General features: G+C 52.5%; 3 protein-coding genes across 18 annotated transcripts; 1 reads left to right on the plus strand and 2 right to left on the minus strand.

Moving 5' to 3' along the window:
* Window positions 1-355: 355 nt before the first annotated feature.
* Gngt2 (G protein subunit gamma transducin 2) lies at window positions 356-3,816 on the minus strand. 8 transcript variants are annotated; one of them, XM_042672740.1, is made up of 5 exons: window positions 3,687-3,816; window positions 2,314-2,403; window positions 1,942-2,067; window positions 1,016-1,120; window positions 356-596 (listed from the first exon to the last, which is right to left on the minus strand). In XM_042672740.1, the coding sequence occupies exons 4-5, from the start codon at window positions 1,097-1,099 to the stop codon at window positions 471-473; spliced, it is 210 nt and encodes a 69-aa protein (XP_042528674.1). In that variant the 5' UTR covers window positions 1,100-1,120; window positions 1,942-2,067; window positions 2,314-2,403; window positions 3,687-3,816; the 3' UTR covers window positions 356-470. The 8 variants fall into 8 exon arrangements, with proteins under 8 accessions (XP_042528674.1, XP_042528644.1, XP_042528629.1 ...); XM_042672710.1 differs by having other exon boundaries at window positions 1,016-1,115; window positions 1,947-2,067; window positions 3,643-3,816; XM_042672695.1 differs by having other exon boundaries at window positions 3,643-3,816.
* A 150-nt stretch (window positions 3,817-3,966) lies between these two features.
* Abi3 (ABI family member 3) lies at window positions 3,967-27,790 on the plus strand. 5 transcript variants are annotated; one of them, XR_006146455.1, is made up of 10 exons: window positions 3,967-4,083; window positions 9,802-9,969; window positions 11,289-11,465; window positions 12,993-13,078; window positions 13,286-13,381; window positions 13,551-13,675; window positions 14,375-14,527; window positions 14,874-15,122; window positions 20,558-20,563; window positions 27,776-27,790. XR_006146455.1 is itself a non-coding variant. In XM_042672627.1 (8 exons), the coding sequence occupies exons 1-8, from the start codon at window positions 3,967-3,969 to the stop codon at window positions 15,035-15,037; spliced, it is 1,086 nt and encodes a 361-aa protein (XP_042528561.1). In that variant the 3' UTR covers window positions 15,038-15,343. The 5 variants fall into 5 exon arrangements, 4 of the variants coding, with proteins under 4 accessions (XP_042528561.1, XP_042528570.1, XP_042528574.1 ...); XM_042672627.1 differs by lacking the exons at window positions 20,558-20,563; window positions 27,776-27,790 and having other exon boundaries at window positions 14,874-15,343; XM_042672636.1 differs by lacking the exons at window positions 20,558-20,563; window positions 27,776-27,790 and having other exon boundaries at window positions 13,554-13,675; window positions 14,874-15,343.
* Phospho1 (phosphoethanolamine/phosphocholine phosphatase 1) lies at window positions 16,408-23,751 on the minus strand. 5 transcript variants are annotated; one of them, XM_042672683.1, is made up of 4 exons: window positions 23,719-23,751; window positions 21,318-21,385; window positions 18,969-19,080; window positions 16,408-17,325 (listed from the first exon to the last, which is right to left on the minus strand). In XM_042672683.1, the coding sequence occupies exons 3-4, from the start codon at window positions 19,011-19,013 to the stop codon at window positions 16,567-16,569; spliced, it is 804 nt and encodes a 267-aa protein (XP_042528617.1). In that variant the 5' UTR covers window positions 19,014-19,080; window positions 21,318-21,385; window positions 23,719-23,751; the 3' UTR covers window positions 16,408-16,566. The 5 variants fall into 5 exon arrangements, with proteins under 5 accessions (XP_042528617.1, XP_042528592.1, XP_042528587.1 ...); XM_042672658.1 differs by lacking the exon at window positions 23,719-23,751 and adding an exon at window positions 22,879-23,017; XM_042672653.1 differs by lacking the exon at window positions 23,719-23,751 and adding an exon at window positions 22,769-23,017.
* Window positions 27,791-27,831: the final 41 nt, after the last annotated feature.

The following is a 27,831-nucleotide window of genomic DNA, read 5'->3' on the forward strand; positions in this document are numbered from 1 at the left end:
AGTCCCTGAGCTCTTTCACTCAAGGCTATTGTCACTATTGTACCACTTCCAGGTTTCTGTGGTACATTAGAGAAAAGAGTCTCGTGGACTTTCTTGCCTGGCATTGATTGAACTGTGATCCTCAGATCTCAGCCTCCTGAGTAGCTAGGATTATAGGCATGAACCATCAGTGCCCAGTCAAGAGAATACTTCTTAGGCTTGTCCGCTAGGTATTTCAGGCTCTTCCCTCCCTGCAACCCATATGCCACCTGGTAAGCTTTCAAAGCTCCCCTGGAGTGTTTCAAGTGGGGTCTGTGGTGATCCCGCAGATGGGGAGATGGATGGAGGAAAGAACTTAAAGTGGATTGTGAATAGATACACAGGCTTTCATTGGCATCTTTACTCATTGCAATAAGAGAAGATCCTGGGTATCCCAGGATTTGATCCTGGCTGATGAAGGACCGATATTCAGGGCTAAGGGCTCTGGGCCATCAGCTAATCCGACAGGTGCCTTTCTCCTTGAAAGGATTCTTGTCCTCCGGGATGCCTTTGAGAAGAGGGTCATTCCCTGCTTGGGCCTCCACATAATCCTTGATTTCCTTTCCTGTCTTGGAAATCTGCAAGAACACAAAAATCTGTTCACAGCCTTTGTTTATTTCTCAGAATCTATGATTTGGCCAGTTGCAGGAAAATGAGATTCTGGGCAGAGTAGGAATGAAAGCTAAAGAAGCAGGAGAGGAAGGGGACACGCAGGCATGAGAGCTGAGACCGTTAGCCTGACACCTCAGACATGAGCTCTGACCTTTATGGGACGCTTGGCCAGCCTAGTTTGGAGATGAGTCAGAATCCACAGGGCTCTCTCTGGCTCCAAAGGTCTTTCCTGCCTCTGGGTAGGTAGAGGGGACCCCAGCGTCTTTCTGCATCTCATCCCCCTCCTAGAGGCACTGCTTGCTGCTCTAGAAAGAGCCCACCACCCCCTCCTTGCAGGATGGAAGACATGGAGAACAGGAGACAGGGGAAGGAAGAGGAGGCTTACCGGAGCTCGGGGGCTCTTCACCTCCTTCTTCAATTGTTCCACCTCCATCTTCAGTAGCTCTTTCTCCCTGAGATCCTGGGCCATTCTGCCCTGGAAACACCTGGTCCCAGAAGGACCCCAAACCATCAGCTCTTCCCGCTCCTACCACACTACCATCCTTCTGTCCCTCCCTTCCTTCCTCCCTCCCTCCCTCCCTCCCTTCCTCCCTTTCTTTCCTTCCTTCCTTCCTGGTCCTGGGGCTTGAACTGTGGGCCTGGGCATTGTCCCTTAGCATTTTTGCTCAAGGCTGGCACTCTACCGTTTGAGCCACAGCTCCACTTTCAGCTTTTTAGTGGTGAATTGGAGTTAAGAGTCTCATGGACTTTTCTGCCAGGTTGGCTTTCAACTATGACCATCAAATCTCAGCCTCCTGCGTTGCTCAGATTCCAGGCTTGAGCCACCAGCCTTGGGCCATATCCTTACTTACATCGTCTTCCCTGCTACATCTGTCATTTCAGGTCCCCTGTCTTCGCTCTATCTCTACCTTGTGCTCTAGGCTCAGGAGGAGAGGAGGTGCCCTGGTGTGATGGGGTAGGCACCATCTTTGCCAAGGTTTAGGGACTTCTCTAAGGAGGAAACAGGAAGAAACAAAAAGGGGAAGGGTTGCTTGCTTTTTTTTTTTTTTATTTCCCAGTCCTGGGGCTTACACTCAGGGCCTGGGCACTGTCCCAGAGATTCTTTTGCTCAAGGTTAGCATTCTGAGCCATAGTGCCACTTCCAGCTTTTTCTATTTGTGTGGTACTGAGGAATCAAACCCAGGGCTTAATGCATGCTAGGCAAGCATTCTACCACTCAGCCACATTCCCAGCCAAGGCTTGCTTTCTTGGAAGGCAATTCCGCATAATGACCCAGATAGACATTTTCTTTGTTGTATGGTAGAGGAGAATGTCACCTGGTCTACCCTCAGGGGCTCTGGAACTGGCCAGACTCTAGCTCTGACCCCAACTCTCTTACTTCCTGGCTGGGTTGTACTGGACAAGTCATTCACCCTTCTTGAGGCTTAGTTTCCCCATCTGCAAAATGAGAATAACAGTGGTATCTACCTCACACAATTATTATGAAAATTAAGAAAGTGATGCATATGAAATAGTCTAAAATACTGCCCTTCACATATAATGAACCCAGCACATTTTTTGTTATTATTGCTGAGAGTAATATTGTTATTATTGTCTTTTGGGGGTAACCAGGAAGGCCTGGCTAACCTCAGTAATACTAAGACTAGTCTAGGTCCCCACCCAGGGCACCCTCAACCCTCTCACCTGCCAAGGAAGAGCACGCAGTCCAACTCGCTTGCCTAGGACCCAGGCAAGATGGTGTGTGAGCCTCCTAGCTCCTTGTCAGCTGGAAATCTTCGGATAAAGCAGATGGTCTGTAAACCCCAATCTCTGAAGCTAAGCTGATCACAGGCTCATGATTGTAAGCCCAGCTACCTCCTGAGCCTTGGAGCCCTTGCCACCTCCAACAAAGACCCACACTCTCCCCCAAAGACAGAAAGAAGGAAATGGACCTCCCCCTCACCCCCCCCCATCCCTGCCCTGCAGCAGTCCCTCCCTTTAGTGACCCACCTCCAGATTGCTATTTCCCCAGGTCCCCCTGCAGCCCCCACACTCCCCTCAACTGTCTTCCTCCACCTCTGAGCCTGCCCCAGGCTGTTCTTTCCCAGGAACAAGTTTCAGATGGGCATCTAATTGCCCTTTCTGAGTCTTTGGCCTCTCCCATTGGATCCCCACAATTTTGCCTTACAAGAATCTCTTGGCTCACTCTCCAAGCACTCATAAACTAATGTTCTGGCTGACACTGGCCCAATAACCCAGGGTCCTCTCAAGGAGCCGGTGCTGAGAGACCACTGCGGTCAGCGCGGGCCTCTCTTGGGATCATGAGACTGGAGGCAGGGCAGGAGGAGGCCTTAAGCTCATCCCTTGCTTCAGGACTAAGTCCCATTCTCAGCTGTGAGCTGGAAGAATTGGAAATCAAGACAAGATCCCACAAATCCTCAACTTCAACCCTCCTGTTCATTTATGAACTTTGAAGCCCAGGCCACTTTAGCTGGGTTCTGTGTTCTGTTCACCACTGCTGCCTAAAAACAGCCATTGAGCCTGGAATTTGAACCTGGTAACATCCCAAATCCAAGTCCTTCCTACTGTTCCATCTCAGTCCTCACATTAATTGGCTCAGTTTCATTTTGTCCTGCCTCTGCCAGACACAGGCTCTGTAGAACAGCCCTGCATCACACCTGATGCTTCACAGGCTTGCTAAGAACCTTTCTAGGGAATCTCTGGAAACTATCTCTGGACACTACCTTCCTAGTTTTTAACCCTGATTCTTCTTGCTGCTGGCCGGGCTGTTTTTCACTGTTGCTTTGCTAATCCTTAGTGCTCTCAGAATGACTGATCTCTATATCCTACCCACTCTCCACTCCCCTCTCCCGCCCCCCCCTCCCGTGACTCATCCCCGAGCTTCCCAAGGAAGCCCCCACCCTCTGTCCTTTCCTCCCCTCTTCCATGAGTGGAAAATCTACACCCCCCCCCACCACCACCATAGCAGGCCAACCCCTTCCTCCCAGTCTCTCCCCCCACCCCCCTACCAACCAGTTTCCTCTCCAGGATCAGGGAGCAATCACAGCCGCCCCGACCTTGGCTTCCTCTGCTGGGTGGGATTGGGGGCTGGGCCCCCAAACAGGCCACTGGCTTCCCCCTTCCTCTAGGCAGAGGACAGAGAGGCACAGGCCCAGGGAGCAGGGACTTCCTCCTGTCTCAGAATGAGCATGCTTGCCCTTTGCAAGCAGGTTTGGGTCTCTCACGAAGAGGAAACCAAAAGCAGTAAGAGGGAGGGGAGGCAGGGCAACCAATCAAGGGCAGGGTGAGGCTCAAAACCAGAGGCTCCCCTGGGGGAGCCCAACGCGGCTGGGGGCCATGGCGGAGCTACAGCAGTTGCAAGAGTTTGAGATTCCCACGGGCCGGGAGGCTCTGCTGGGCAACCACAGGGCCTTGCTGAGGGTGGCTGACTACTGTGAAGACAACTATGCAAAAGTAAGTGGAGAGGGCACAGGCCAGGACATGATGGGGGGTGGGGAGAGGGGTGCTGGACCCTTGTGCTGCTGAGCCTTAGGCAGGGCCAGGGAGGCCACCTGACAGGTGCTTAGCTGAAAAACCCTCCCACTCCAGGCTTTGATTTCATCCTGGTCCCCCAAACTTAGCCCGGATCCCATATTACCCAAGTGCTGGCAAAGCCCATTCTCCACCGGAGTCTCAGAGGACCCAGCCAGGCAGCATCCTCTATCCAGCCTGGTCTCTAGCGTCAGCCAGGCTCATCTCTCACAGAGCATTTCACTCCAGAGACTCAAAGTGCCTGGACACCATTACATTTTCAGGCTGGATTTAGGAGAGATTTCAGAAGAACTTCCCATGGTTGTAAACTCAAGACAGGAAAAGGAAAGGAGTTTGTTGGTTGGTACTTAAGGATGGATAGAGAGAAGTCACAGCCTATCGGACTACAGAGAAAGGGTCTGGCGGAGGGGCAGGGGATTTATGACATGATTCCTGGGAGCAGGTGGCTGGGAAAAGAAAAGGAGAGTGGCATTGGAGAACAGTTGTTGTTGTTGTTATTGTTGCGTGTGATTTAAACTTTGTGTTTGTCCCAGAACTGTCCCAGAATCTGTCTGTCCTGGGACAGATTCCTGAATCAGGGCCTGGGAGCAGGGAAGTAAATGACCAGAGACCCCTGTGCTTTCATGAATCCCACAACTGCCTCATGAAACAACTATTGTGTCTCCTATTTTGTGGATATGAAAACCATAGCTCAGATGGTGAAGGGACTTGTCCAGGCTCACTCAGCTGAGAGCAGCCTGCCTCACTGCTTCCAGACCTCCTGAGATCTTTCCTCTCCTTTCTGTCTCCCAGATGTGCGATTTAAAGACACTATCTGCACTCTTTGTCTTCTTTCCTCCTCTTCCTTTCTCTCTCTTTCTCTCTCTGTCTCTGTCTGTCTGTCTGTCTGTTTTTCTCTCATGCTGGTCCTAAAGCCTGAACTCAGGGTCTTATGCTTTTGCTTTGCGTTCCTCCCACCCCCCACCCCCCGCCCCAGGCTGGCACTCTACCACTTGAGCCACAGATCCATTTTTTTTTTCCTCTCTTAAAGTGACAAACTATGCTGGGTATGGTACTTTACACTAGTAACCCTCAGCACTCAGAGGCTGAAGTAAGAGGATCATGAATTTGAGGCCATTTGACTACATAGTGAGACTCTCTCTCTAAAAGCTACAGAGAGAGAGAGAGAGAGAGACTTGAGCCAAACTTCACTTAAATTTTATTTTTGAGATAGGGTCTCACTAACTTTGCCTGGGCTGGCCTTGAACTTCTTGCCTGAACTGGCTTTGAACCGTAATACGCAGATCTCAGCTTCTTGAGTAACTAGGATTACAGCCATGAGCCACTGGCACCCAGCTCCAGCTTTCTAAAACTTCATTTTTCTTTTCTTTTCTTTTTTTTTGGGGGGGGGGGGGGTCCGGTCGTGGGGCCTGAACTCTGGGCCTGGGCACTGTCCCTCAGCTCTTCAGCTCAAGGCTAGCGCTCTACCACTTAAGCCACAGCGCCACTTCCGGCTTTTTTTTTCTTTTTGCTTATGTGGTGCTGAGGAATTGAACCCAGGGCCGCATGCATGCAAGGCAAGCGCTCTACCACTGAGCCTCCTTCCCAGCCCAAAACTTCATTTTTCTAACCAAACTAAAGACACCAGGGACCTTCTAGCATAAGAGTGTTGGGGAAAAGCGTAGCAAGTACCTTTGAGATATGGCAGATTAAAGAGCATCGATGACAACAATAATAATAATAACAAAGTGCTCTGTATTCTTGCATGGCTCCTTCCTTCCTGGCCCAGCCCTGTGAGGCCAGTGCTATTCCTACCACAGAATAAAGCTGATGTTTGGTAAAGGTAACTCACCTTACCAAGATGGTGGCAGAGCCTAGATTCAAGCCAAAATTCAGACTCCATAGCACACTTTCTAAACCTGTAGCTAGACTGAGTGTAGCTTTGGTCTGTGCGGACGCTGAATGAGCAGCCTGTAGGGGAGCTGGTGGGCTGTCTGCATGCCTGCATAGTTGGCCTACCGCTGAGAGGCATGCTCCCATGATCATGGATGGAAGCAGGCCCTTCTGTTCCTTCAAGTTTCCATACATCTCAAAGGGCTTGTGGAGGGGTCATTTCTCGTTGGCATATACAAGGTGTGTGGTCATGAAGACCTGAGTTCCATTTTCAGTTCTGCCACCTACCAACTACAAGCAAGTTTCATCTCTGATTTTTTTTGTGTGTGTGTGCTGGTACTTGGGGCTTGAACGTAGGGCTTCTCTCTCTTGTTTGACTTTTCTACTCCAGGCTTATATTCTACCACTTGAGCCACAACCCCACTTCCAGCCTTTTTTTTTTTTCTTGGCTGGTTATGGGGCTTGAATTTGGGGCCTGGGCACTGTCCCTGAGCTCTTTTTGTTCAAGGCTAGCACCTTATTACTTTGAGCCACAGCACCACTTTCTGGTAGTTAATTGGAGATAAGAGTCTCATGGACTTTGCTGCCCAGGCTGGCTTTAAACCACCAGCCTCACATCTCGGAGTCCTGAGTAGCTAGGATTACAGGCGTGAGCCACCAGTGCCTGGCTACTTCTGGCTTTTTGTTGGTTAATTGGAGATTAAAGTCTCATGGACTTTCCTGCCTGGGCTATCTTAGAACCACAATCCTCAGATCTCAGCCTCCTAAGCAGCTAGGATTATAGGCAGGAGCCACTGGCCTCTTACAACCTCTTTGATTCTTACACCTTTTCCAGAGTAGACAGGAGTTAAATGTGATAGTGTAATAAGCAGTCTGGGTCCTGGTCCTTAAGAAGGCATCCTTAAGTTAGCATCATTGGTGCTTTGTTCATCAGAGGGAGGCAGGTCTCATGAAGACAATAAAATTCTACTTTAGCCAAGTGACAAAACCACACAGGTCAGAATCCCAGGATTCCTGCTTCTTCTTGACAGAAGAAGCAACCAGACCACATAACCAGCTACCTGGCCTTACTGAGGGTCTTCTGGTCTTACCTCTCCCTCCTATCTCAACCAGGTGTCAGGAAAGGGAGAAGAAGGCAGCCTGGTGTACTACAGGGTTCTCAGTCAAGCTTGGTTGGGTTTGCAGACAGTCATTTGCATAATGAACAAGCCATCAGCCCAGATGAAGGATCCCAGATCCTCTGTTCCTCCAGACCTAACCTTGATCCAAGACCAAATCCAGAATCAGAAAACATCCAGGCATCCAGGACTGGGCCTAAGCATACACTTTTCTGGTCCAGAAGATGAGACTATTCCTTTACTTACTAAAGGAAGATCTTGAACTAGAACAAGATCTACTGTTTTTTTTCTTACTTAATCTCCTAAATTGATTTTTTTCTCCCATTCAAGGTTCTTGGTGACATATACTGATGATATGCAAAAATGGTTGGGTATATAGAAAGAGATATAACCCAACATGCAAATGAACATCTCTTTCCTGGAACAGAAAGTCAGGAAAGTCAGAGCCATGACATGGCTTTTCCAGAAGGTTCTGGCAGGCTAGGTTGGAGGCCTCCAGGTATTGCTCAGGACACCTGACAGATCCTGAGGGACACCTGAAGGCCCAGGCAAGCAGATCCCAGAGTGCAGTCTTGTCCGTAACTACACTGGTCCTGGCCTGAGTTGTCCTGGCTCTCCTCTATCCCCCCCCCCCCCCCCCCCAAAGGTACAGCCTAGAGTGCAGCAAGCTCAAGTGGGAGGAGGAAGTTGCCTGGGGAACAAAGACACCAGAGAAGTTTTGCCCCAGCCCCCACATTCTGATCTGGAACTGACAAAAATCCTCTTTTGTCTTCAGCCACTCCTTACCCACTGCTCCTTTACTAACCAGTAGTGTGACGCAGCCAGCGTCAGGAATGCAGTAGCATGATGCCCAGCAAAGATTTCAGTTTCTATTCAATCTGTTAACCAATCCTCAAACGCATATTTATTAAATGTCTTCTACATGTGGGGAGCACTGCTCTGGGCTAGGATACACAGTGAAACAGACAAACTTCCTACTCTCACAGCATTTACTTTTTTTTTTTTTTTTTTGTGAAGAGGCTAAGAATAGATGACATAGAGAAGTTAAACAGAAGCTGAATATAGTAGCTCACATCTGTAATCCGAGCTGCTCGGGAGGTGGAGGTAGGAAAATCCCAATTCAAGTCCAGCCTTGACAAATGTATGCAATTATTATTATTTTTTTTTTGTCATGGGGCTTGAACTCTGGGTCTGGGCACTGTCCCTGAGCTCTTCAGTTCAAAGCCAGCGCTCTACCACTTGAGCCACAGCACCACTTCTGGTTTTTTGGTAGTTAAGAGTCACACGGACTTTCCTGCTCGGGCTGGCTGGCTTTGATTGTCAGATCTCAGCCTCCTGAATAGCTAGGATTATAGGCGTGAGCAAATAGGCTGGGAACCTAGCAAATGGTAGAGCTTTAACCTAGTATGGGTCCCTAAGTTTAAGCACCTGTATCCTCCCCTCACCCCCACTAAAACAAGTAAATAGATAAATGTGTGATAGTGCTAAAGATTGTGAAGAAAAAAGAAATCAGGGTAATTATGATAGCAACAGAGAGGTGGGCCAGGGGGAAGCTTAGGTTAGAGAAAGGAAGACCTCGCTGAGAAGCTGAAACTTACTAGGGAAAAGGATTCTAGGAACTACCGTTAAATACAAAGGCTGGGAGGTAGAAATCATCTAGTTTGTACAGGAAGAGAACAGCTGAAGGGGGTTAAGTAAAGGGAGTGGGGGCAGGGAATGAGTGAAGAGAAAGTTAGAAGGCAGACTTGAATGGTCTGTATGTGAGGCTGCCATGTTCAGAAGCTTGGATTTTATTCTCAGCACATTGAGAATTGGACAGAATGAGTGAGGGAAGTAACCCCATTCTGGGCCACAGTTCCCTTAGGTGAATGTCCAAACACCAACCTGCAGATGAGGTTAAACGAAGCGCAGAGACTTCCGAGAACCATCCAGGATGGACTTCTTGTATTACTCTAGGAGACACCAATTTGAAGGTCTGGGGTATATTAGTTTTTAGTGTTTCCTTTTTCTGAGTATGTATGTGCTAGACCTGGGGCTTGAACTCGGGGCTTTTATGCTCAAGTATAGTGCTCTACCACTTGAACTACAACTCTACCTCTAGCTTTTTGGTAGTTTATTGAAGATAAAGTCTTACAGACTTTCCTGTCCAGGCTAGCTTTTAACCTTGATCCTCAGATTAACTAGGATTACAGATGTGAGCCACTGGCACCTGGTTGTTTTTTTATTTTTTGTTTTATTATAAGGTAATGCAAAGAGGGATTACATAAATCAGGTAGTGTGTATACTTTTTCTTGGACAATGTCACTCTGCTTTTAGCTTTTAAGAATGTTTGCAACTAGCAATACCTTCCTCTTTCCTTTCTACTGTGCATTCTATAACCCCCAAATAGCTCCTTGTTGCTCAAGTCCTCAGGAAGGCAGTAAGGGTTTTATTGGAGGAGTGGTGGCTTTGCCTTCGAGGCTACAAACTCGCTTTTCTAATGGCCCGAGTCTTCTGACTATATCATTTTTCTAGAAACCTCCTCTAAGAGGGACTGCTGCTTCCTCCCACTTCAGCTCCTGCCATTTCTAGGTCCTTTCCCATTCCACCCCAGTCAGCCAAGGCCCCAGTGGAATGTGCTGGCCTCTAACCAGGCCTGTGTGTATTTCAGGCCACAGACAAGCGGAAGGCATTGGAGGAGACCATGGCCTTCACCACCCAGGCTCTGGCCAGTGTGGCCTACCAGGTGGGCAACCTGGCTGGGCACACTCTGCGCATGTTGGACCTACAGGGGGCTGCCCTGCGGCAGGTGGAAGCCCGTGTGAGCACTCTGGGCCAGGTAAGGGGGTGGGAAGGTGTGTTGTGTTGACCCCCAACTATTTGGGCTCACTCAGTCATTTTCTGCAGCAAAATCCCCTTCATGCTATTCTCCATGTCTGCTTGCCCAACTTCACTTAAGCTCTGTGTGTATGTGTGTGTGTGTGAGAGAGAGAGAGAGAGAGACAGAGACAGAGACAGAGACACAGACACAGAGAGAGAGAGACAGAGACAGAGACAGAGAGAGAGACAGAGCGCACTGGTACTGGAGTTTGAACTCCAGACCTGGAACTGTTTCTTAGATTTTTTTTTCTCAAGGCTGGTGCTCTACCATTTGAGCCACAACTCTCTACTTCTGGCTTTTTCCTGGTCCATTAGAGATAAGAGACACAGATTTGTTTGTCTGGGAGGGCTTCAAACTATGATCCTCAGATTTCAGCCTCCAGAGTAGCTAGTAATGCTTGCTCCACTTAAACTTTTGGGGTCTTCCTGTCTCTGTGTCTTAGACAGGGGACTTGCTGCCCCATTCCATTAAGAGTTCCCTGAAGGCAGTTTAAATATATATATATATATTTTTTTTTTTCCTCTGAATGCCTCCCTGGACATATGAAAATTTTATCTGTGATTTATGATTCTTTACTAATACAGAGGATATGCAAAATGATCCTGCTTACATAGAAATAGAAACGAGGTCTTAATGAATTTCCTTCACTTAGGGTATTTGCTTGGCAGGTTACGAAGAGCCCCTTCCTTCTCATATACACACCCTCTGCCTTCCTTCCTGGATCCTTGACCGAGGGATTGCCTCTTAAAGCACACGCACAGGTCCAACTATCCACTTAGTATAATCATGCATCATCACCTGTGTGGGGGGTGTCTTTTCCTCTTACTTCATAGCACTGTAGGCTTCTCTATAGAACATTCCAAGAGGAAGTTCATTTCACTTATTTGTACCCTGAAGGGGAGAGCTGATCCAGCTATATTCAATGCCACTGCCCTGTGACCCCCACCTCTGCTCCAGAGCCTGCCACAGGTCCTTCAATCCTTTCCCAGCATCCCCAGGGACATTGTGATTTTTTTTTCCTTCTTCCTGTTCCTGCTCAGCTAATAATAACCATCATTCTCTTGCACTAGGAAGTTGCTCCAAAGTGGTTCCATCCTCCCTGCTACTCTTTCCCAATTGCTAGGTACCCAAAGGGACAAAACTCACTCTCAGGACATCTTTGCCTCCGACAGCCCCATCCTCACCCCAAAGCCTTTGTCTTCTTCCTCTCTTAAAGGGAAGGTGTTGGACACAGACTCCACCACCTCCCCACTGTCATCTCAAACCCTGTCACACAGATGGTAAACATGCATATGGAGAAGGTGGCCAGACGGGAGATTGGTACCTTAGCCACCGTCCAGCGGCTGCCTCCTGGCCAGAAGGTCATTGCTCCTGAGACTCTCCCTCCACTCACACCCTACTACAGGAGACCCCTCAACTTTGGCTGCCTGGATGACATTGGCCATGGGATCAAGGTACAGGGTGCCCCTCTTCCCCACTACTCACCTACTCTCCTGACTCAAAGGATCTGTTCTTCATATTTGCATTCTACCCTGCAACCCTTCTTTCCTCATTCCCAGAAGCCATCATCTTGAACCCTTCCCCCCTCCACCCTCAGATCTCATCCTTCTGTGATGCCCTCCCCCAAAGTTGGTCTTTACCCTATATTCAGATGATGTGATGAGTGAGATTCTGAGCACCCGTGGGTGTATGTGTGAAAGGGAAGAGAGGACGTCAGGGTGGGTATGGGAATGGTTCCCCAGCCACATGAGAACAGCAACTTCCTCTGTCTGGTGGTTTGAGGTCACTACATTGAGAGTTACCCGAGAGCTGCTGGTGGCAGGAAGGGGCAGGTTGCAGGCACACAAGAGGGATATGGTGAAGCGCATGACTCTGGCACTTTCTTCTCAGCCTGTCTCCTGGGAGATAGGCACCCCCAACTCATGTCAGTTCCCTTCTCCATACTTATACCTCCCAGATTAGATCAGTATCTATATGACCCCTTTGATGTTCTTAACGTATAGCCCCCACACTCACCAGGAAATTAGACTTCTTTCTTCAGTTACCAAGTCTCCAAACCAGTAAATTCTTTTTTTGCCGGTCGTGGGGCCTGAACTCTGGGCCTGGGCACTGTGTCCCTCAGCTCTTCAGTTCAAGGCTAGCACTCTACCACTTGAGCCACAGTGCCACTTCTGGCTTTTTCTGCTTATGTGGTGCTAAGGAATCAAACCCAGGGCCTCATGCATGCAAGGCAAGCACTCTACCACTGAGCCACCTTCCCAGCCCCAAACCAGTAAATTCTTTTGCCCAACTTACTTTGTGGGTGTGTGGTGCTATGGATGGAATTTAGGACCCTGTATTTGGTAAGCACGCAGGGTTTACCACAAAGCTACCTACCAAACCCCCAACTTAATTCTGTATGCTTCAGTTCAAGTCCTCTTGGGCTTGTCTTGACTCACATAGAACATCAGTTACAGAGGGGCCTCTTGAACATGGGGTTCGACCTATCATTCGTACAGTTCCCCCTTAAGATCCTGGGCCCTGCTTCTCTCTACCCTCAGCTGGGGGGGGGGCGGAGTCAGTTCCCTGAGGTCTCTGAAAATGACAGGTGGGGTTTCTGGAAGTCATGCTTCTCCTCCCCACTTCCCTCAGCTCAGGCTTGGGTTGAGGATTAATGAAAGTTAAGCCCCATCCAGCCATGCAAACTCTGGGGGTCTGAGCCGGTTTGGGGGAGGGGCGGGGCCGAGGGGCTCACTCAGACGCTGTGGTTGTGCAGCGGAAGTGGCCCTCAGACTGTGAGTGGGTTGTGCCCGCAGCATCTCGCCACGACACGGCTGGCTGGGAGGGGGCGGGGAGGGAGGAGAGGCGGCGGGGGCTGGGAAGTGGGAACTTGCTTTGCCCCTGTCCCCCCCTCCACCCCCCCCCCGCTAGTTCCTCTCTGGATGGGGTGGGGGACTGTCCTCCCCCACTCCAGATGCCGGCCCTCCCACCCCTCCCTCCAGGACCTGAGCACACAGCTGTCCCGGACTGGGACCCTGTCTCGCAAGAGCATCAAGGCGCCTGCCACACCTACGTCCGCCACGCTGGGGTACGGCCCCGTGGGTCACCCAAACCGCCCTTCCTGGGACTGTCCCCATCCGTCCCCGGCCTGCAGCTCTCGGTGCCCCAGCCAAGCTGGGGGCCTGGCCCCAAAGATGCCCCTCCACCAGCCGCCCCGCCTCGCCGAACCTGAGCCCTGCCCCCCGAACCGTCCCGCTCCCTCACCCCACCTCCTCCCTCCGCCCCGAACCCCCAGGAGACCACCCCGGATCCCCGAGCCCGTGCAGCTCCCCGTGGTGCCCGACGGCAAACTCTCGTCCGCCTCGTCCGCCTCTTCCCTGACCTCGGCCGGGTGAGCGCTGCAGGCCCAAGTGGCTGGGCAGCGGGGGGCAGGGGGGGGGTGGAGATGGGGGTCCCCTGGCCTGCGACCACGGACACCACTGGGGGCGGGGCGCCGCGTGTGCGGGCGGGGTCCCCGGGACACGCCGTGCCCCTCAACTTGGTTTTGCCCTGGCCTTCAGCAGCGCCGAAGGGGTCCCCCAACCCAAGGGGCAAGCCGCACCCCCAGCCCCGCCTCCGCCGCCCGTGGCCGCCGAAGTCTTCCTGCCTCCTCCACCTCTGGAAGTGCTGTCTGCGCCCCCGCCAGGTAAGGGGCGCCCCCCCCCCCGCCCCTGCGCAGGCGCGGTCGCTTTCCACCTGCGACGCCCCGCCCCCCGCCGCCCTCCTCGGGGCTCAGCTCCGCCCACCCTGGAGGGGGCGGTCCTGGGAGCCACCAAAGGTGAACTAAAGACTTGGTACCTATTCCAGCCCAGGCTGGTGCTGGCAACGTCTCAAACAACTTTTTGGGTTTTTTTTTTTTTTTTCTGGCACTGAGGCTTGAACTCTGGGCCTAGGCGCGGTCCTTGAGCTTTTTTTTTTCCCCTCAAGACTAGTGCTCTACCCCTGGAGCCTCACCTCACCTCTTCTTTTTGCTGGTTGAGTCTCAGGGGACTTTCTTGCCCCGGACTGGCTTCCAACTGTGATCCTCAGATCTCAGCCTCCCGAGTAGCTTGAATTACAGGTGTGAGCCACCCGGGCCAGGCTAACCTTCAGATCATCTTCCTGCTTAGTTAAGCAGCTGAGGCTCCGACCTTGCAGCTAATCAGCTGCCCCTCCAAGGTTTCTGAGCAGCTGCCACAGGATGGAGGTCTTGTGGGAGGACCCGGATGGGTGTGTCCTAGGGACACTGCCTGAAATCGCCCGATCCTGGGGTCTCCTCCAGCCGAGCAGGGTCCCGACCGTTATGTGGGCGTGGCCAGTGCCACAGGGGCAGACTTTTTGCATTCCTCCTACCCCCCTCCCGCAGAGCTGCCCCCGCCCCTGGACCTGCCCCCGCCCCTGGACCTGCCCCCGCCTCCGGCCCTGGAAGATGACAGCGAACTGAGTCAGCTGCCCCCGCCCCCGCCAGGCTTTGGAAGCGACGAGCCCAGCTGGGTCCCTGCTGCATACCTGGAGAAAGGTACCCGGACTTGTGGGACTAAAAGGGCACCAGATCTTGTTGCCAGGGTTCTAGACTCTGTTGTCCCTCCCCCCAACTTTTCTACCTCCCTCAGATGTATTTTCTCTTCCTGCTGCCAAGGTGAACATAGACGCCCCACTTTTTCCGGATGGAGTTCTGACTTAAGCTGACACAATATTGAATATTACCTGAGCTGGGGAGGGCCTCCAGGTTTGAAAGAAGCTTCTTCCCTGTGGCCTTCACCCTCAGAGGTTCCCTAGAGTTCAGGACTCTGGCCCCTGCATCCTGTCTGGATAAGGACAGGAGGCACACCTTACAAGGGGCACCCTTTCCTCTTGCCCCGCAGTGGTGACACTGTATCCATACACCGGTCAGAAGGACAACGAGCTCTCCTTCTCTGCGGGCACCACCATCTGTGTCACCCGCCGCTACTCGGATGGCTGGTGTGAGGGGGTCAGCTCGGAGGGCACCGGATTCTTTCCAGGAAACTATGTGGAGCCCAGCTGCTAACTGCCTTGACCGCCCAGGGCTCTCCCTGCATGAACTCAGGAACTGTCCCCACAGAGCCTTGAACCCCAGACCAAAGCCAGCTCCAGTCAAGTCTAGATGAGACCTGTCTACCTCTAGGCTTAGAGCTCAGTTCCTTCCCCTATTGCCATGGGAAGGAGGCCCTAGTGGAGACAGAAGAGGCCCAGCTACAGGTGAGAAAGAACTGAAGACCAAGGAGTTTGGTCACCTTGTCCAGAGGTCCCTACAGCATGCATGGTGGGGCTCTCTACCTGCAAGTGCCTGCTGGCAATAAAACGCTGATAATCTCCAAATGACTGTCCTGCAAGACTAAAAGGGCAGAGTGGGGGTGGGGTGTGGGGGTGGCAAGTCATCTGGTTTCTAAGGCTCTTGCTAAGTAGAGCCCTATGGAGGGTTCCAGATCTCACCATCACCACCCGTTTGCAACTATCCCCATTTGGAGCAGCCGTTGGCTGTTCCTTATCCTTCAGCCCTTTGCTTGCATTCAGTCTTGGCTCCTCAAGCTGAAGATCTCCCCCCCCCCCTACTTAAATGGAGTTTCGAAAAACAGTTATCTCACTCAGAACACGGCGCGAGAGAGCTCAGTCACTTCGTCCCTCTTCACCTCCTTTTATAGGTTTAAAAACACCAGAGGGAAGAGGACCTTGGGCTTCCCTGGCTCTGCTTAAAAACATCATGGCTTTCGGTTCCATAGGGGAGGAGAGGGGCGTGGAGGACGACTTTGGTGAAATCCCTGGTCTCTTGCTGCATAGACGAGGCTGGGGTGCGAGGGACACACTCTCACGCTCAGAGGTCCCTGGTTGGCCTTAAACGTGAGGTGGATAGTGTGCTACCTCGTCCGGATACCAGGAAACGATGGTTCCTCCTGGCTCAGGGGTATTGGTGGGATGGGCTGGGGGCCGAGGGTGAGGCAAGAACAGCAATAGGGTGGAGTTGCAGTGGCGGAAGCAAGATCTAGGAGGCCTGGAGCTGTCATCTGTCAGCCGCCGGGGAGTCTGGTGTGCGGCTTTGCAAATGTGGGGGGGAATCCTGGGTCTCTTGGAGAGAAGGCTGGGGGAGGGGAGGTTACACAGGCCAAGGCAACAGTTAAAAGCAGTGGGAGCTGTTCCTTCTCGCACCTTCCAGCAAGCCCCTTCCTCCAAGTTGGGAAGACAGGATATTTGGGAAACACTGCTACCTTTCTAGAGGCCTGCACGCCACTCCCTCGCTGGGCCAGACTCCTGGATTGATCGTTTGCAGTGGAAACGGGGAGGCGGCAGCCGAGCTGGGGTAACTGCATAGATAGGGACCGCTCCGAACCCCGCTCCCAGCCCCTTCCCCCCCCTGCCCAGCCTCCCCCGCCCCTTCCCATGGACAAAACTCCAGAAATTCCCGGAGGGACGTAGCAAAGCGAAAGGGAAGAGGGAATGGTAAAACTAGGTTTGTCTTTCCCACTCCCCCACCCCTCCCGCTGGGCCCGGGCCCTTCTCCGCGCCGGCGCCTCGAGCGCCCCCTGCAGGCGGCGGCGGTCCTTAGCACGTCTTCAGCACCTGTTGCAGATGGAGGCGCACGTCGGCGGCGGTTTCCCAGGGCACCACGCCTGCGCGGAAGGAGCTGGGCTCGGCTTTCTGCGCCTCCTGGATGAGGCGGTGCATCGGGTAGCCGCGGCGCGGGAAGGCCACGTCCCCGCCCGCCAGCAGCCCCATGGGACAGAAGTCGTTGGCGCCGTCGCCCACGTAGAAGAGGCGCTCGAAGTGCACGCCGTCGCGAGCCCGCTCGCGCAGGTAGTCGCTGAGCACCTTGTGCTTGCACATGTTGGCCGGGCAGCGCGTGCAGCTGTGGGTGTGGAAGGGCCGCAGGACCAGCTGTCCCCGGGAGTCGGGCCCCGACGGGTTGCTCAGGATGCGGCGGAAGAGGCCGTGGTGGCCGGCGGCACGCAGCGCACTCTCGACACCGAAGGTGTTGGCGTCGGAGATGAGAATCACCTCGAAGCAGGAACCCTGCTTGGCTATAAACTGCAGCAAGTCGCCCATGCCCGGCGACAGGGGGATGGCCTCATAGACGGCGCGCAGGTCCCGGGGCCGCACGCCCTGCTCACCCAGGTACTTGAACACGCGCTGCATGTACTCGTTGTAGAAGCCCTCGCGGTAGGTGGCGCGCAGGCTCTCGGGCAGCCTCTGGCCCGGAGCGGCGCGCACGATCGAGTCGTCGCTGTTTTCATCCACTATGGTCTCATCGAAGTCGAAAGTCAGGAGGAAGCGAGGCGCGCCCTGCGCCGCCATCCCGCCGTCCTGGGAGCAGGGGGGAGAGAAGCAGCAGGAGGAGGGGGCAAGCGAGAGGCGGCGCGGCAGGAGCCGGCCGAGGAGAGGCTGGTTAGCGGGCCTCGGCCAGGGGTGCTGGCCCGTCGAAGACCTGAGGAGGACCCAAGGGCTGGTTACGCTGGAGGAGCAAGCAGTTCTCCGCCCCCTCCCCAGTCCCTCCCACCCCCCCCACCCCCCGTGCTGTCCCTACCGGACCCTTCTTGCTATCTCTCAGTTAACCACACTGGGATTGATGTCCAGGGGCGGGGGACCATGCTAGGCCTAAAGCCAGGCCTCTGGGAGGTTCCTGGACTAGACAGAAGGGGAGACTTCCGGTGGCCTGTGTGCTTGGTGAGCACAAAGGGTGTCGGGAACACTCCACTCACTCTAACAGGCAGATAGAGGGAACCAGTTAGCTTATTCTCCTTTTGGTCTTTGCTGGACTAATGGCCTATCAGGCTGCAGTAGTCAACACAGACCCAGGCTCCAGCAAAGGCTCCTAGCACCATCCAAAGCTTGTGGACAGCAAATGCCAAGCCTTCTGGGTATGCCAACCACACAAAACCCAGAGAAGCCTCTTTAGGGGAGCTGTTGCCAGACAAAGTGGTTGGTACCGTGCAGAGGACCAGGGACAGGACACAGGTAACATCTGCAGGGACTTTTCCAGTCCTGTGCTGACAGCTAGTCACTAATCACTTGCCAGTTCCCTGGGAGGAACGAGTCAGCAGTTGGGATTTCTGCCATGGTTTCTGCCAGAGTCCGAAGCAAGCAAGCAGCAGGAGAAGCAGTGGGGCTTGGGGAGGTAGAAGCCCCCACCAGGCCACGGCAAACCTGGGAGACAGGTAAGGGAGAGGAGAGACAGCAGCGGTGGCTGAAAAAGCAGAGATAGAGGGAGGAAGGGAGTGGGGAAAGGAGAGGATGCTGGGAAGTCTTCATGTTAGGGGAGAGTGGAATCAGACTGTCAGATAGGAAGAAAGGGGAGGAGGGGTCCAGGAAATGAGACCCTGAGCCAGGGTCTCATGTTCAGAAGGGAATGGTGCAGGAGGGCAGCATGGGAGAGGATGGGGGACAACAGGGAAGTATCAGGGGACAAAAAAGGCAAGCATATGGAGACAGCAGGAGCCCATAGCTGCACGTCCCTGCCACCTATGCTTGTCAATGGCTGTATAGGAGGGCAGACACATCTGTGCGGATGCAGAAATATCCGTTGCTGCCATTCTCCCCTCTGCCCTAGCTGTATGCCCCAGTTCGTGAGATGGATGCTAGACCTGGACTCACTCACTCAACACTTTTTAATATTCTTAGGCCAAGCAACCTTGCGAAACGGAAGAAGTCCAAGCTCCTCATTTTTGAGCTGGGGTTTGAACCTGGCTTCCTGTCTCCCTAACTGAACTGTCCCTTCCCTCTCATATCTAGAGTCATCCTGTGGTTTCACCAACAACCCACTGGGAGTCTCAGGGGTTGGGACTTGAGGCTGTAAAGCATCTAGACCTCACCCCTGAGATGGGCGCTTCCAGGGATTGGTGGAGCTCCAGTGGAGGGGAGGACAAACCTGCAAGGGGGCTGGATGGGCTCTTTCCACCCCATGTTGGAAAAGTGGGGGCACAGGCCTCATCCTAGAGGGACCCACTTACCCTAGACAGGCATCGGAGGCCAGCAACTGGAAAACACCCGCTCATTGTCAGTACATCACCCTGAGCACCACGTCTAGGGACTCTGTTGGCCTCCAGCTGTTGTCCAGAGCACCTAACAACCATAAAAGTGTATGTAAAGGTGTCCAGTCTGGTGGCTTTGCTTCTACCATCCAGGCCCACCTGGTCTTATTTCTTCTGCTAAACCACAGGTTCCATCCCAGGGTCTCAGCAATAGTGGGAAGCTAGTGGCTTATGTCTCTTGTAATATCTACTCAGGGGGCTGAGATCTGAGCCAATCTGGGCAGAAAAATCCATGAGACTCTTCTCTCCATTTAACCAGCAAAAAGCCAGAAGCAAAGGTGTGACTCAAGTTGATACAGACCCCATTTCAGGTGAAAAAAATCCAAGTGAGGGCGTGGGACTGAATTCAAGCCCCAGTGACAGCACAAAAACAAAAGCAAAACAACAAAAACCCTATAACCAGGGTCTCAGAAAAATCAAGTTCTTGATTTGAAACAGACCAGGAAGCACTACGCATCAGCATATGGTCCCCAAGCATGCTGGAGAGGTTACAGATGGCACCACTGGAGTCTGAGATGGGCTCAAACACTTTCCCACAGTAATTCAGACCAGATCTAAGAGGTCCAGTCCCCAGGCTTTTTCCTCCAGTATCATCAGTACCCTTGTATGTATAGGCTCCATCATTGTGTACCGGCTCCCTATACTAGTATTCTCTCTCTGCTCATCACTCTTATAAGATCAGCAGAGAATTTAACTCTCTTCTTGGCCTAGGCCATGTGTTTACAATTGATCTAGGACTGGTCCTCCCCAGTGCTTTCCAGGGTCCCGCCGAACTGAGCTTCATATTGAAATCTGCCAGATTTTGCTGTATGACTTTGGGGACCAGGTTTCACTGCTTGGGGCCATTGTCAGTGCAGCTACAAAGGGTATTATCTACAGCTTTCCATGCTTCTGAACTCTTCCACCTCTCCATCCAAAGGCCTTTGAGCCATCAGAGACGGCTGGGAAAGAAAGGGAGAAACTGAGAGGCAAGAGATCAAGTAGCAAAGAGCTGGTTGTCTGCTGCCCTCTGGTGGTGAAGATGGGTGACACTTTAAACCCCTCTGACTTTGTCAAGGTGAGTCTCGCTGGGACATAGCTTGGTTCATCCCAGGAACAGGACACTAGCTCTGGAAACCTTCCAGAGGTGTCTCCGTTCTCCCTGCTCCCTGATTGCACACAAATAATTGTCCATAGAGATGAAATATGGGTCTTTTCCCCAAGAACATTAAGTCAGGAGAGGAAAGGGCAAAACTCAAGGGGGCAGTGAACAAAAAATAGGGGCTCTGAGAGAGGAAACACAGATTAAAAGGAGGATGAAAGAGAGAGAGAGAGAGAGATGATGATGATGATGATGATGATGAAGGAGATTTAGAAGCTTTAGAATGACATATACTGGGGGAATGAGGCAGGTCAGACCCCAGTCAATCCAGGCTGATATGAATGTTCTAGGGCCTGGCAGTCAGAGGAGAAAGGTCAGAAGATACCACTCCCATTGTAAAAGCAAATGGAGACAGGCATGTGTCAAGCAGGCAGTGAAACCAAAAGCAGATAGAAAGATACTAAAGGTTCACCACCAGCCACACAGAAACTAAATTTCTTTCTTTCTTTCATCCTTTCCCTTCCTTCCTTTTTTTTTTTTTTTTACACCAGTCCTGGGGCTTCAGGGCCTGGGCACTGTCCCTGAGCTTTTTTTTTTTTTTTTGCTCAAGGCTAGCACTCTACTACTTGAGCCACAGTGCAACTTCTGGCTTTTTTCTGTTGATGTGGTACTGAGGAATTGAACTCAGGGCTTCATGTATGCTAGGAAAACACTCTACCACTGAGCCACATTCCCAGCCCCTAAATTTCTTTTCCCTAAGGCCCAGGTTGGTCTTGAATTGCTCCTACCGTCACTGCCCCAGTGCTGGAATTACAGGCACGAACTAGGTTGAGGCCAGTTTTAATCTCATAGGAAAGGTTATCAGTACTTTGATCCCCATCCCCTCGCCCCACCCTCCAGCCTGTTTTTTGACCATTTTACTGATCTTTAATTATGCTCGAAACTTGTCATTTCCCATAGTAAAAAAACAGTCTTATTTCCTCTAATAATGGTATTTAGGGGAATCATTTTAAGCACTTACTGTTTGCAAGTTGCTCTTGTTTCTTTTCATTTCCAGAGCAGAAAGCCAAGCAACCTGGAGTTCCTTCCCTCCAACTGAGAAAGCCATGCACTGACATCCCACCCCTACACCAAGCAGACCAGGGACCTGTCCCTAGCTTGCTCCTGTAACATGAAAGGTTACTCACCTCCAGCAGCTTTGTCCTGAGTGATCAGAGTCCCTCTTAGAGAAGGGAGTAGGATCTCCTCTTGAAGGCTGGAGCAGGGAGAGAAGAAAGTCTTCCTAGAGATGGCAGGGAGTCTGTTTCCAGTCCCACTACCATTAGTGTCTGCTGGCCTTGGCTCTACCTGGGATCACAGATTCCTGTATACTCCTCCCAACCGTTTTGTTGTTGTTGGTGGTGATCCTGGGGCTTGAACACTGGGCTGGGCACTGTCCCTGAGCTCTTCAGCTCAAGGCTAGTCTCATGGACTTTCCTACCTGGGCTGGCTTTGAAAGGAGATCCTCAGATCTCAGCCTCCTGAGTAGTTAGGATTACAGGCAGGAACCACTGGCTCCTGGCTCTCCCAGTTTTGACACAAATGCTCTTACATCTGGTTTCACCTGGAATCACAGTTTCCCACCTACCTATCCCTCCAGTCTCTGACTCCTAGGTGGAACCACAAATTCCTGCCCATCCCTCCCGGCAGGGCCACAAATGCTCTTAGTTTAAATCCTGGGGATGGGGGAGGGAAAGAGGTTCCTCTTCGGCATAAGCCGTAAAGCTTGAAAATCCTCCCTGAATGGGTGGGCGGAGGCCCTACAAAGGTTTTGGGACAATTTTCCACAGGAAACAAGCAGGATGAGAATGAGGAGTGAGGAGGACTCAGGAACTTCACAATAACAAGCCCTGTCTGCCTAAGAGCAAGTCTCCTACTATAAATCATTAGAAATCAGACCCAACAATTAAGCCAAATTTCCCCCCAGATAACAACCCCCCACCCCCAATCCATCATTTTCCAAGCACATGGAAAATAGCAGATAGGAAAAAAAAGCTCAGAGAGGTGAAGCTAACTTGGGAATCCCACAGCATCAGTCGGAATTAGAACTGTGGGGGTCTCTGGGAAAGCCAGCTGGAGTTCCTCTGTTGCCCGGGAGGATTCCTTGGGATGTGAGCTCTCTTAAGTGGTAAGGATCTGTGCCTTTGTGTCAACAAAGAATCTGGGACCAGGAGTCACCTCGGGGCTCTCCCTGCCTGGGTGGCTAAGTTGAGCCGGGATCCTCACCGGGTAGGGGCAGAGAGGTGGCAGCTGCCGGTGGGGGGGGGGGGGGGAGATATTTTTAGAGGTGACTGGAAAGCAGGCACTTTGGCACACCCCCAGCTGGCGGGCGCTTCGCCCTAATGCGGGCGGGGGGTGCGCAGCTCGGGAGACGGGAGGACTTGTGGGTGGCAGAGACCAAGGGGACTTTGTCAGGGATGGAGGGTACCTGGGCACCACATTTCTGGGGTAGGAGGAAGGGGCTCATACCTCTGCTCCAGGGAACCCCCCCTCCCCGGCCTGCCACCCTTGTGAAGAAGCGTCCTCAAACTCCACACGGTCCCCCCCACCCCAACACTGGGACCCCAGCTTTCCCTAGCTCCCAGAACCCAGGACTCACGTGGGGGCGGCGGTGGCAGAGGTCTGTCCCGGCTGAGTTTGAGTGTAAAGATTGGGGAGGGGGGGTCTAGCTAAGGTATTAGGGTGCAGGGTAGAGCTCGGGGTGCTTACGGAATGGGGGGGGCGCGGTGTTTTATCCACCCCCGGATTCCTGGGCTCCGGCTCACGAGTCCCTCCAGTCCCGAAGGACCGTGGATGACGTGCGTCTAGATGGCTCCCCCCACCTGCCCCCCATTCCCCCGGGCTGCTGCCGCCGCCGCCGCCGCCGCTGCCGCCGCCGCCGCGTCCCCTTTAAGTGCCCGGGAGCCGGAGCCGGAGCCGGAGCCGCGGCCGGCGCTGCGGCTGCCGCAGCACTGGGGTCCACCGCAGTCTCGGTACGTCACAAGAGACTGACCAATCACAGAGGTGCCGGTGCACATCAAAGGGGCGGGCTTCCCGCGGGCCACGCCTCCGTGTTGCCCCGGCGGCTCCGCGAGCCGGAGCGAAGGTGGGACTGACTGGGAGCAGGGGGGTGGGGAGGGGGGCGGGATGGACGCGGCGCCCGTCCGCGGAGCTGGAGGGCACCGTCATCGGCGTGGCCGTGGACAGCGACGTAAGTCCTGCTGACACTCCCACCGATGCCAGGGCTCTGCAGAACTCACCTCCACCGCCCGCTCGTCCGGCGGTCCGTCCCCTCAGCCGGGTGGGAGGCTCCGGCTCACCCGCTAGGAAAAGCCGTCGCTTCCACGTGCGCCGAGCTCGGTGCCCTCTGCCCTCCTGGCGGAGTCCCCGCGTCCAGCCCGGCCCTCAGAACCCTTTACCCAGGTCACAGGTTACGGGGTACTGGGGATTGCGGGTGGAGGGGCGTGGGGGGGGCTCCCACCGGGGCGCCAAACGGTTTGCCCCTTTGCAAATGAGGGGGTAAATTAAACACAAAAACAACCTTTCTGTCCCTTCGCTGGTGCCTCATGCCTGTAATCCTAGCTGAGATCTTGGAGGATGAGGTTCGAAGCCAGTCAGTAGAAAACGCCCTGAGACTCCATCTCCAATTAACCAGCAAAAAGCCCAACGGGAGGAACGGCTCAAGTGGTTGAGCGCTGGCCAGCGAAGTGAGGTCCTCAGTTCCATCCAGCCTACCAGCGGGGATGGGTGGGGGGACACTCCCCTCTGTGTCCTTAGTCAGTGCCAGTCACAGTCCTGCTCCCCCTCTTCACAGAGCCTCCCAGCCCGCAGGAGGAGGATAGATGACTTGTGTCTTCTAAGAATGTACTATGAACCAAGCACTCAGCTAGATGACCCCATTACTGGTTGGATGTTCACAACACCGGGAGAAATAGTTTGCCCAGGAGTTCAAACACAGGAATGCAGCTGACCCATTTGGGTTCAAAGCAGTTGTGTGAACGCCCCCAGGCCTGGCTCTAACTTTAGCCCTAAATCCTGCCCCTACTGGAAGACAGCCAGGTGTAGCAGCAGGTGGGGCTGCAAGTCAGAGGTGAGAGTTAAGAAGCCATCACTCTTGTTTTTAGTGCTGAGGCCTCATTACTGAGACAGCCAGGTGCTACTGGCTCAAGCCTGCTACTCAGGAGGCTGAGATCTTAGGTTTGTGGTTTGAAGCCAGACAAAAATTAGAGACTCTTATCTCTGATTAACAAGCAAAGTGCTGGAAATGGATCTGTGACTCAAGCAATAGAGGGCCACCCCTGAGCAAAAATGCTGAGTTCAAGTTCTAGTACACACACACACATACACACACACACACACACACACACACACACACACACACACACACACACGCCTGAGAAACATTTAGCTTGATTGTGGCTCCCTACTTAACCCTAGCCCCATAAACTGGCTTGCATCCCTTCATTGCTCACACCCTGCCTCCACTCCTCACTCCTTCAAGCTCCCAACACATCGGCTCTACCTCTCCTAAGGCTTTCCTCCTTTGGGAGCAGCTCAGCATCATCAACCTCCAGTCTCATCATCTCCGCGCTCTGCTTAGCACACCTCCTGCTTCTGTTTTCATCGTATTGGTCTCATTTGTGCTGTCTGAGCACTTAGTAGGTACTGGAAATTGCTGTGCATGTGTTGTGATCTTCACCATACTACAAGCAGGTACTGTCCAGGCTCATTTACTGAAGGGGAATCAAGGCACAGAGAGTTAAGCTTGCTCAGGGTCACCCACCAGTATTATAGTTTACCCCATCTTAGAATAAGGTAGTAGAGAGGCAAAGAGATACAGCCACTTGCCCAGGGCCATACAAGTACATTCCAATGCTCAGTCCCTGATGCAATTTCAACCTGGTTTCCAAATTCACAGATGGAGTCAGGGGTTGGACGGGCAGATGATGATGATGATGATTTTCTTTTTTGTCATTCTGGGACTGAGGCTTGAACTCAGGGTATGGTGGTTGTCACTTTTTCACTCAGGGATGGTACTCTACTACTTGAGCCATAACTCTACTTCCAATTTTTCGGTGGTAGTTGGAGAAGAGTCTCACAGACTTTCCTGCCTAGGCTGGCTTTGAACTGCCATTCTCAGATCTCAGCCTCCTGTGTTACACAGATTATTTCTTCACAGGTATTATCTGCAAAGTGCCTTTGTGAAGAAGTATAGAAATTCCTGCTTTTTCTTGGACTGAAAACTCCAGGACTCAGTCCTACTTCTCTCAGCTGTCTTTACTTTCCCCTCCTATAGCCAGAGAGTAAGCAAGTTGGAAGCCGTTTGCCTAAAAATTGGGTCAGAAATAGAATGGGAAGCCCTCCAGCCCCCTAGTTTGTGGAGGCTATGCAGTGCCGGGAGGCAGATCTTGCTCTTCTGGGTGAGTTTCATGTTAATGACTAAGTCACTTGATCTGGCTTGTGGGAAAGGGAGTCAGTCATCAGAGGTGACACTGCTTGCTCAAGTCCCTGTGAGCCCTGGCTCAGGGACCAGCTCTCCTACTGATCTTCACAAAGAGTGTGAGTCACTCACTTGTCCAAGCTTCCAGCTTTAGAGCCCATGAGGCCAGGTATCAGAACTTAGGCTTCCAGCTCTGTAGAGGCATCCTGGTGGGAGGAGTCAGGTGAGGGGGCGTGGCAAGGCTCCAGGGAGTGAGGCTGGCTGCAGAAGACTTCCCAGCCTTATCTCCCTGAGGGGTTTAGGATTTTCATTTTTACCAGTGAGAAAGCAGAAATATAGGGACATTAAGAGAGGGCCCTTGCCAGGCACCAGTGGTCACTCCTGTAATCCTAGTTGCTCAGGAGACTGAGATTGGAGGATCCTGGTTCAAAGCCAGCTCAGGCAGAAAAGTCTGTGAGACTTATCTCCAGTAAACTCCTCAGAAAAAGCCAAAGCCAGAAGTGGCACTGTGGCTCAAGTGGTAGAGCAAAAAGAAGCTCAGAGATGGAGCCTAGGCCCAGAGTTCAATCCCCAGGACTGGCAAAAAAAAAAAAAAAAAAATGGTGAGGGGACAGGGGAGGTATCAGTGCTCACGCCTGTAATTCTAGCTACTCAGGAGGCTGAGATCTGAGGATTGTGGTTTGAAACCAGCCTGAGCAGGAAAGTTTGTGAGACTTTTCTTCAATTAACCAGTAAAAAGCCAGAAATGGAGCTGTGGCTCAAGTGGTAGAGCATCAGCCTTGAGTTCAAGTGCTAGCACAGAAAGCAAGCAAGCAAACATCCTTGCATCTTTTGTCCAAGGATGCTGTGTCTCAAGTGGTGGTCAGGTGCTGGTCTGCTTTTCTTTTCTTTCTTTTTTTTTTGGTCGGTTGTGGGGCTTGAACTCTGGGCCTGGGCGCTGTCCCTCAGCTCTTCAGCTCAAGGCGAGTGCTCTACCACTTGAGCCACAGTGCCATTTCCGGCTTTTTCTGCTTATGTGGTGCTGAGGATTTGAACCCAGGACCTCATGCATGCAAGGCAAGCGCTCTACCACTGAGCCACCTTCCCAGCCCCTGGTCTGATTTTCTTGACATGACCTAAAAAAGGCAAATTTGGGCCCCTGGGTGAACTAGAGACAGGTGAGGGTGGGCTGCGTTGGGAAAAGCCCACCAAGAGTATCCCCATTCAGGCACTTCTGCAAGATGTGTTGCAAATCATTTGCTGGGGAGTTGGAACCAGGGTTGAACAAACCCCTCTCCCACTCTTCTTCCTAGATCACAATAGCTAGCTTTAGCAGAGTGCTTCCTATGTGCCCAGCAATGTTCTAAAAAGGCTCCCTACCATCTCTTCAATGTACACACAGAATGGTGTGTAACTTGTCCAGGTCGCAGGGCTGAGAAAGAACTAAGCTTTGAACCCAAGCAGGCAGTTTCGGTTTTACTGCTCCCTCTCCTTCTTTCCCCCTATCCCTTTAGATTTTGTTGTTATTGTTGGTCATGGGGCTTGAACTCTGGGCCTGGGCGCTGTCCCTCAGCTCTTCAGCTCAAGGCTAGTGCTCTACCACTTGAGCCACAGAGCTACTTCTGTTTTTCTGAGTGGTTTATTGAAGGTAAGAGTCTCATGGACTTTCCTGCCCGGGCTGGCTTTGAATCACGATCCTCAGATCTCAGCCTTCTGAGTAGCTAGGATTACAGATGTGAGCCATTGGCCCCGGACTTCTCTTTAGATCTTTTTAATCTTCCTCTCCCTACTACCTGAGAGCTGGAATTACAGTAGTGATCGCTACATTTGGCCAGAATTGCATTTTTAGCCAAAAGCAAGGGTCCCCTCTAGCAAAAGGAAAAGGTTTCTCCCCCCTGGAGGGGAAAGAAGGTGGCGGAGACTTGGGGCCTGCAGAATCTTTTGTGCTGTGGTTTCTATAACAGTCTGAACACAGAGACCACTTGCATTTAAACATGATGACTTCAGGCCTTGTTTTTCTACTTGAGCAGAAAATTGTCAAGATCTCACCAAGGATTGTTATTGAACAGAGGCCAAAGAGGGAGATTTAGGGGTTTCTTCCTCAACTTCCTAGAAGCCATACAGCACCCCCAAAACTCTCATTTCCCAAACCACAGCCTGCAGCAGTGGAAGTCCTAAGGCAGGACCAGAGCAGGGACTGGGCTAGAGGCTCTGGGCTAGCCCAGGAGAGGTCTGCGCAGAAACATCTCCATCTCTTCCTGTGC

The sequence above is a fragment of the Dipodomys spectabilis genome, unplaced genomic scaffold, assembly GCF_019054845.1.
Source record: "Dipodomys spectabilis isolate Male_0828 unplaced genomic scaffold, ASM1905484v1 ptg000018l, whole genome shotgun sequence".
NCBI classification, from domain to species: Eukaryota; Metazoa; Chordata; class Mammalia; order Rodentia; family Heteromyidae; genus Dipodomys; species Dipodomys spectabilis.